The sequence below is a fragment of the Notamacropus eugenii genome, chromosome 4 (assembly GCF_028372415.1).
Source record: "Notamacropus eugenii isolate mMacEug1 chromosome 4, mMacEug1.pri_v2, whole genome shotgun sequence".
NCBI classification, from domain to species: domain Eukaryota; kingdom Metazoa; phylum Chordata; class Mammalia; order Diprotodontia; family Macropodidae; genus Notamacropus; species Notamacropus eugenii.
Genome location: NC_092875.1, coordinates 53,786,271 through 53,796,078, shown reverse-complemented (window position 1 = coordinate 53,796,078; position 9,808 = coordinate 53,786,271). Strand labels below are relative to the sequence as shown.

General features: G+C 35.6%; 1 protein-coding gene across 1 annotated transcript; it reads left to right on the top strand.

Annotated features, from left to right (window-relative positions):
• The first annotated feature begins 922 nt into the window (after positions 1-922).
• Positions 923-1,801, top strand: LOC140498101 (vomeronasal type-1 receptor 1-like). Its single transcript, XM_072599394.1, has one exon. It carries the CDS (start codon positions 923-925, stop codon positions 1,799-1,801), a length of 879 nt encoding a protein of 292 aa, XP_072455495.1.
• The last annotated feature ends 8,007 nt before the right edge of the window (positions 1,802-9,808 follow it).

Genomic DNA, 9,808 nt, shown 5'->3' with positions numbered 1-9,808 from the left:
AGGAAGTATGAACTCTATTCATAGGACTGAGAGAGAAATTGTCACTTCGTTGTACTTCATAAAAATCTCAGTTTCTTTCTATCCCTCTTATTTGCTGATTTTCTCTATACTTCAGTGTTTCATCATGCTATGGATACAATTTGGAACAGCTGAAAGTGCTATGTTAAAAACCCATACCCACAGCTCACATTTTTTAAGCTATGTAAAATCCTGGTCAAGCTAACAGTGAAATAGATAGATAGATAGATAGATAGATAGATAGATAGATAGATAGATAGATAGATAGATAGATAGATAGATGGTTACTTACATAATAACCTCACTTAACATTTTGAAATTGATTTGGAGCTCTTTATTTTCTTTTGCCCCAATTTCTTAGTACAGTAGTGCTGTCCTACAGTTCATGTCAGCCCCTCAGATTGGTGTGGGATGGTCAATGATCCTCAGTAAATGGCTGCTGAACCTAAGTTGACTTTTTTTGGGGTTGAACAGCAGAGGAGATTTGGTCCTAGATCAATAAGAACATCAGAACTCAAGGAAAGGTGACTTGTTGTTTATATCAGGTTGATGTGAGGGAGATTACTTTTTAACTTGCTTCATGCCTGATATCTAGAGTACCAACACATACAGTAACTCCAATACTGCATGGATCATTACTTCTTTCTGATCACCTAATCCAGCTCTGAGCTTCTTCTTTTGCTCTTCAAGATGGCTAAATTTGAAGGAAATGTGAATAAGGGTTTGGTGAAGGAAAGTTTTTATAAATTTTCTCAACAGTAATTGCAAGTGTCATAGGCATGGGAAAGAAAAAGGAGTAATGCTATGCATTTTTCCCATGTGCTGTGATCTCATAATGTCATAGTCACATGGCTGCTATTTCGCCCTAGATCAATCCGGCTCTTCTCCTCAAGACATACAGACAATGCTTACTATTAATGCCTACTTTGGGATCTTTTTGCTCTTCCAGACTACAATTGGGATCCTGGCAAACTTGCTCCTCCTTTCTCTTTATATTTTGAATTTCCTACCTGGACATAAATTAAGGCCACTAAACTTGATTGTGATCCAACTAATCTTGGCCAACATCACTGTACTAGTCAGCATAGGAAGCCCAGAAATACTACAGGCTCTTGAGATAAATAATTTCCTGGATGATGTTGGATGCAAAATGACATTTTTCTTTTACAGAATTGCCCAGGGGCTTTCAATTTGCTTCACCTGCCTTCTGTGTAGCTTTCAGGCCATCACCATCAGTCCCAGTGACTCCACATTGTCAGCACTCAAAGCCAGAATTCCAGAATTCATTTCCACCTCCTGTCTCTTCTGTTGGATCTTTAATATCTTGATAGAAATTCCTGTGCCAATATTTGTGAGAGGACCAAGGAGCACTCCCAACAATACATATAAATCTAACATTATATATTGTTCAATTGGAATGTTTATAGATATTTACTTTGTCATGACTACTCTGAGAAATTTACTCTGTGTGGGACTCATGTTTTGTACCAGTGGCTATATGGTGCTTCTCCTGCACAAACACCACCAGCAAGTCCGGAACATCCATAGTACCAGCTTCTCACATAAGACTCCCCCTGAGATCAGAGCCACCCAAACCATCCTACTACTGATGGGCACTTTTGTCTGCTTTTACTTACTTCACTCCATCACTTTGATCTCTCTCACTTATTTAGGTCATAACCAACACTGGTTGACCATCTCTGCCATTCTGTCTCTTTGCTTCCCAACACTTAGCCCCTTTGTGTTGCTCCTCCGAGCTCCCAAGCACAGTTGCATTATCTGAATAAGAAAAGACACTGATTCAAATATTGTTTTAAAATGTGAATAAAGGATTGTTAGGGTGATTACTCCTGTTTGCACTCATGTTTCCCACCCCATGAAGGTTCTTTTCACAAAGAAGAAGTACTGGAACAGCTTCTATTCCTAGAACAGCTCATCTTAAAACCCTCTTGTGGTGATACCAGAAGTTTAGTGTCCCCTCCAAAGTAGAATGTTTCATTCCTTACATCCTCTTCTAGATGATTTTTAGAAATGTTTAGCTCTTAGGGATCTTCTCTCTGGTGAGGATGCCCTCAACAATTTCCATTGAAGGAAAAAGCCAAGGTAAACCGTCTCTTCATTTCCCTCTCAACTATACTCCACTGAACTTGGCCATCATGCCCCAAGAAACTCATCATATTGCAAAAGTACTTCAAACCTTGAGCTCACATTTCCTCAATATCCTGTTCACATGGAGGTCCTTCCCTCTCATTGGCGGGAATGAAGATGAAAGACTCTTCCAAAGACTTCCATGTAAGAAGGACTTCCAAGTGAGCAATCTTTTTGTTTCACTCCTGGATGCACTCCTCTGAGCTTCCCCATCATCCCCATGTGTCTTGGATACATTCCTTTTCATTGTCTCTTCACCTTCATTTTGTTTGTTGTCTTTCTCCATTATTCCTTCATTTATTCATATTAGTCTGATCACCACAGTGGGACACACTATAACTTGACTCTAGCATAGTGATGTCATTTTGGTCCTCTTCAAGAAGGACAACAACCAATAAATGGTTATTGAATGGCCTAAGAGTGTGCCCAGGCACTAAGGCACTTAGGCTTTAAGCTAGGAGCTGAGAATAGAAAAAAATCAAATTAGTCCCTGTCCTCAAGAAGTTTACAATGTATTGGAGGAGATAGAGTACAAATAAAAATATTCAAAGCAAGCTACGTAAAGGATAGATAAAAAATAATTTAAAGAGTGAAAGCACTGGAATTAGTGTGAGATAACAATAGAATGGGAAAGACAAGAAATCTCTTCAAGAAAATTAGATATATCAAGGGAAATTTTTATACAAAAACAAGCAGGATAAAAGACAATAATGGTAGGGATTTAAGAGAAGCAAAAGAGATTAAAATGAGGTAGAAAGAATACCCAGAAGAGTTATGCCAGAAAGATCTTAACATCCCAGATAACAAGTGGTGGTTACCAAGCTAGAGTCAGACATCCTGGAGAATTGAGTCAAGGGGACCTTAAGAAGCATTGCTTACAATAAGGCTAACAAAGGACAATAATCTTGGGTCACTATATTTTAAGAGCAAAGGATCTGAGGTTACATCCAAGAATAATTTACACAGATCAGTTGAGTATGATCCTGAATGGGAAAATGGACATTTGATGAACTGAAAGACTTTCAAGTATTTTTAACAAAAAGACCAGAACATAATGGAAAATTCAATATAAAAATACAGAAGAAATATAAGGAAAACATTAAAGACTAATTATAAGGCATTCATTAAGTCAAACTGTTCTCTTATATGAAAATGTTATCAGCATTTTTAAAATTGTCATCATTACTAAGATAGTTTGAAAGAAAGGTTGGGACTGAGTTGTATATGATAGGATGATTTGAAAAAAACAAAATTGCATAGGGAAAGGTAAAAAGGAGAAATTATCTCATAACAGCAAGGCATGAAAGACAGAATTGATACAGGGAAAGTAGGTGGGAGTGGAGAGCTGGTAATGTGGAAACCTTACTCTAATCTGAGTTGAAAAGGAAACAACATATACATCTGGAGAGGTTTAGAAGTCTTCTGATCTTCTGGAGAACAGGGATCAGGGAAAAAGAGAGCTGAGAAAGAAAATAGTAAAAGTAAGATGGAGGGAAATTTACAAAGTAATTATAAGTTCAAATGTGAATGGAATGAACTCATCCATCAAGAAGCAATGGTCAACAGAATGGGTTAAAAATCAGAATTCAACAGTATGTTGCTTACAAGAAACACATTTAAGAATGAGAGATACACACAGGGCCTAAATGGAGAATTGGAGTAGAATTTATTATGCTTCAGCTGATGTAAAAAAAAGCAGTGATAGCAATTATGATCTCGGATAAAGTTATGGCTTTAACAGATTTAATTAAAAGAGATAAACAGGGTAACTACACTTTGTTTAAATGTACCATCGACAATGAAGCAATATCGATACTGAACCTCTATGCCTCTAAAACTATAGTTACTGAGTTGTTAAAAGAAAACTTAAATGAATTACAGGACAGATAAATAGTAGTACTACAATTGTATGCAACTTTCATCTTCTGCTATCACAACTAGATAAAATTACCCAAAAAATTAATTAGAAAGAAGTTAAGGAAGTGAAGAGGATTTTAGATAAGCTAGAGATGATAGATATCTGGAAAGAATTGAATGGAAATAGAAAGGAAAACAACTTTTACTTAATGGTCCATGGTACCTTTACAAAGATTGACCATATATTAGTACATAAAAAGTTTATTGATAAAAGCAAAAATCTGAAAAATATCCTTTTCTGATCATAATGCAATAAAATTACATTTAAAAAAGGATCAGGGAAACATAAGTTAAAAAGTAATTGGAGATTAAGCAACCTAATTTCACAAATGGGTGGGTTAAAGACCAAATCATAGAAACAATCAACAATTTCATTAAAGAGAATAACAGCAATGAGACATCATATCAAAACCTTTGGGATACAGCAAGAGTAGCGATTAGAGGAATTTTTATATTTCAAAAGGCTTACATTAGTAAAATAGAGAAAGAGCACACTAATGAATTGAGTATGCAATTAAAAAAACTAGAAAAGAACAAATTAAAAATATACAATTACACACTAAATTGGAAATGTTAAAACTTAAACTTATGGCTAATAAAACTGAGAGTAAAAATAACATTGAATTATTAAATAAAACTAGGAGTTGATTTCATGAAAAAAATGTGAGAAACAATTGTTATCAAGAAATCTTAAAAAAAACCTTTATGAAATAATGTAAGGGGTAGAACAAAAAGTGAGAACAAAGTGTAACCAACAACTAAAACCATTTAAATAGGAAAACTAAAGCTAAAAGTAATGATAATGACTGGCATTAATTATAGTCATTTAAGATTTGAAAAATTCTTTGCATATATTTTCTCATTTGACTCTTGCAGCACCCTATGAGGACACTGTCACAGACAACACTCTTCCCATTTCCACATAAATATCTGAGTTTAGGGACTTTTCTGTGGTCAAACACCTAGCCAGCGTTGAAGGTGGGATATTAGATCTTTCTAATTGTGAGTATAGTGTTCTATACTGTCCTCAAAAACTGGTGTACAGAAAATGTGCTATTGATTTTAAGACATAAAACCCATAAAAATGAAAATATTCTTAGTGAATATGGTGAATATGTTGAGCAAAAAAATGATAAATGAGCTATTAGGTAACATAATAAAGCATTTCAAAGTGTTAACTATGATGAAAAAGGGTTATACCCAATAAACAAAGTTTGTTAAAAAATATAAGCAATAAAACGTAAATTACAGTAGATGAATGATATAATTAGGTCATGAAAAAGAACCTGAAATGCAATACTCATCCAATATTCCTAAAGGTATATTATTAGGGTGAGGGGCTTGATTTATTTAACTCCATCCTTACTTGAAGTGTGACCTTGCCCTAGATCTTTTAATGTTTTGGGGGACCATTGCAGTGCATGAGGTACAGATTTTGCTATAACCTCCTCTCTGTGACCAACTTACCACCATTCACTGTCATATATACCTCCCAAAATGATGTTTGCATGTCTTCTTGCATAAGAGGAAGAAAAAATGCTTATAACTATTAGCATTCTACAGATGCCCTTATTCAAAGAGAACAATTTCTTTCAAAGGGGAAAAGGGTGTTCATAAAGTGCAGTCCATTTGTCTTGGAGAGAAAATAAAGAATTAGAAAAAATGAATAAAAATGATAATATTCACAAAATAAATGTATGTACTTAAACCAATGCCAGTCACTCAACGATGATTTATTTGGTATCTATTTTGTGCCACTGTGTATGACACTGGGATTATGTGTTGCCAATTCAATATGTCATGGCTGAATTCGCTTGTGGTTCAGATCACCCTTACAATAATACACGCTCACACAACAAATAAAGATTATAGAATAAAGACTGTAGCTTAATGCTTATTGGTATAGTTGAAAGTTTATGTATGTTCTTCCCACCAAATTGGGAAGAACACCTGTATCTGCATCATGCAGCTGGGAAGTCCCAGTTCAGCCTCCAGGGTCCCAATTGGGAAATACTCTGGGCAGTGCATCCATTGCTCAGGTGAGACTCCAAAATCTGAATGGAAGAACCTTGCTTTAAGTTTTCCTTCAAACAAAGAAGGCACTGTGCCAATTATAAAGCATGATTGCAAATGAAGCACATCTTCTTTATCCCAGGATGTTTGGTTACTGGGAAGGTGGCCAGCTCATCCCAGGAAGCAAAACCAAGGACAAAACAGACGAATGTGTATGTGGAACATCTGATATCTAGCTGTGTGTAAGCACTCATAGAATAGGGTTAAATACTGATCATAAATGAGTCCTTTCTGTTGCAGCTCTGTCTTACTCTGCCAAAGCAGAAGAGACTAACTTGGTGAGTAATATTTTATGTCTCAGCCTCAGGACCAAGTGCTAGAAGGAACAGTGTCTTTTAGGACAGAGAGAAGGCAAAAAGGACCAAAGTCTCTGCTATACCATGAAAAAATTAGGGAAGGGACCCAGGACAATTGTTGACAAAAAGATATTGATAGAAATATTAGAAAGGTAGAGAGTGCAAAGAATGAGAGATCATCTCACTATACTTAACCCTGGTTGGACCAAGGTCACTTCTAAGGTCACAGTTTTAGGAAGCCATTAAAATTTGGAGTATATTTGGAGGTAGTAGAGCAAGACAATGAGTTTAAGTGGGAGCAGATAGTAAATGAATTGTAAATGTTGAGCTGACAGATATTATGTTTTGAGATGGGGAAGAAAGACAAATTGATAGCTGCCATGGAACATTTGAGTGGTTATTAGCAAGAATTTTTTCCTGGACACTAACTAAATTTACAAATTTTCTAGAGTGTCCTAAACTTTAGATCTTTCAGGTGTGATGCTAATGCATCCAGGCAGATTGTACCTTCAAAACTAACTCTTTACAGGTATTTCTTTGAAAATAGTAATGTGGATTTGTGTGGCATAGAGAAATAAACTAAGCACTAATCAATGAGGGAATTTTAGCTCACGGAACAACTTGAAAATCTTTGCTTATGTTTATGAAAACTACCCTCGTTGTGTAAATTAATTTCATCGGCACTTTTTTTAAAAAGAAGTTTGTTTCAGTTAAGAAAAATCAAAGAAGTTTCTAAGACTTTCTCTTCAGAAAAAAGAAGACAGTGCTTAGCAAAAGGTGACTGAGACTGAGAGAATCTGGAGAGAAGAGGTTTCTACCAAGTTCCTTCCCATTTCAGAGACTTAGAAGGGAAAGCAATAGAAACACCTAATTATCTGTTCAAAAACTAGAAATAACAGCAAGAGCTGAGAGAAAAAAACCTGTCTCTACTCTTCAAATTATGTCAGTATTAAAGCTGTAGAATACATTCATTGTGCTGTTACCCCTATGTTTCCCAGGATATCAGGTTACTCTACTATGGCCTCTCTTTCACATTCAATGTGTCTGGTCCTGGTTAATTTCTTACTTTTCCACAGCACTCAGCTGGATAGCAGCACAGGGGTAATTTTGGAAGTCATCTTTTTCAAGGATCATCTGAATTTATTGTTGCAGGGGAGAGAGGGAAGTCATTCCAGAGACCTGCTGGAGATTATGGGATACCAGCATTTGATCTGGCCATTGTAGACTGAAATTGATTATTTTTTTCTAAGTTTGAATTATTTTAAAACTATTTAAATCCAGATTAGTGTAATATTCCTTCATATTAAGCATAGAGTCAAGTAGGCAGCTACATGGTACAGTGGCTAAAATGAAGTCTGGAGTGAAGATTTCCTGCGTTTAAATATGACCTTAGATATTTACTAGCTGTGAGATCTTGGACAAATCACTTAACCTCTCTTACTCTCACTTTGCTTTTCTTTAAAAGAAGTTTATAGTATCACTTACCTCCCAGGATTATTGTGTAGGTAAAATAAGGTAATATTTATAAAGAGCTTTGCAAAGCTTAGAGAAAGAAACTATATGGAGAGAATGACAGATTGATGAGAAGAAATACTTTGTATTTCTTTCCTCCTCCCCCGATGTGGAAACATAAGACTAGACAGAGTTCTTTTTTTAAAAAAATGTCTTCCCCTAAACTACATGTAAAAACCATTTTAACATTCTTTTTTTTTTTTTTTTAATTTTGAGTTCCAAATGCTATATCTCTCTCCCTTCCCTCTCCCCCTTCCTGGAATGGTAAGCAATCTGATGTAGGTTATACATGTGCAGTCATCTAAAACATTTCCATATTGGTCATTTTGTGTAACAACACCCAAATAAAAAGAAAAGAAGAGAAAGAAAGAGAAAAATAGATTGCTTTAGTTTGTTTTCAGACATCACTTCTTTCTCTGGAGGCAGATAGCATTTTTCATCATGAATTTTCTGAGATTATCTTGGATCTTTGTACCGCTTAGAATAGCCAAGCCATTCACGGTACTTCATGGTACAATATTTTTGTTACTGCTTATGATGTTCTCCTGGTTCTTCTCACTTCACTTTGTATCAATTCATGTACATCTTTCCAGGCTTTCCTGAACTCACACTGCTTGGCATTTTTTACAGTACAATAATCCATTACAATTTTATACCACAACTGTTTCAGCCATTCCTCTATTGAATATCACCTCAATCTTCAATTCTTAGCTATTGCAAAAAGCAGGGGGGTAGGGTGTGTTTAGGGAGGACCAGTACCTTAGCATGATGGCTGCTGAGCCTTTTTCAGGGCTCTTTTCACCTTTGGTATTCACCTGTTCCACCCAACTCTCACCTGTGGCTCCAAGAAGGTTCAGCAAGTGCAGCAGCCACAGTGAAACAAGGTTGGCAAATGAAGGTCAGCTTACTGAAGGTGGAGTTGGATACACATTTTTCTGGAGTGGGAACAGTGAAAGGGAGCTCCGTGAAGTTGGAGTGGGTTTTGCAATCAAAACTAATCTAGTCATCAAGCTGGAATGCCTGCCAAAAAGAATGAATGACAGGTTCATGACAATGTGATTGTCACTCACAGGAAAATGCCATGCCACCATCATTAGTGCCTATGCTCCCACCATGATGAACACTGATGAGGTCAAAGAAAAATTTTGTGAAGATCTAGAGATATCAAGGGAAATTTTCATACAAAAACAAGCAGGATAAAAGATAATAATAGTAAGGATTATAATGATTATATATAAGGATAATAGAAACAGAAGAGATTAAGAAGAGGTGGCAAGAATATCCAAAAGAATTATGCTAGAAAGATCTTAACATCCCAGATAACAAGGTGGGGGTTACTGAGCTAGAGTTAGACATTCTGGAGAATTGAGTCAAGGGGACCTTAGGAAGCATTGTTTACAATAAGGCTAACAAATAATCATAGGTCACCATAATCTTAGGTCACTATATTTTGAAGAGCAAAGTACCTGAGGTTACATACAAGAATAACTTACACAGAACAGTTGAGTATGATCCTGAATGGGAAAATGGACATTTGATGAACTGAAAGACTTTCAAGTATTTTTAACAAAAAGACTAGAATATTATGGAAAATTCAATATAAAAGATTCAGAAGAAATTTAAGGAAAAATTTAAAGACTAAATTTAATATACTTATTAAGTCAACCTATTCACTTATATAGAAATGTTATCAGTATTCTTTAAATTGTCTTCATTACCAAGGTCGTTTAAAAGAAAGGTTGGGGCTGAGTTGCATATGATGGGGTGATTTACAAAAACAAAGTTTATTAGGAAAAGGTAAAAAGGAGAAATTATCTCATAAAGGCACAGCATGAAAGGAAGAA

Excerpts from the sequence above, each read along its gene's own strand:
- LOC140498101 (XM_072599394.1), top strand. The coding sequence starts at position 923 with ATGCTTACTATTAATGCCTACTTTGGGATCTTTTTGCTCTTCCAGACT.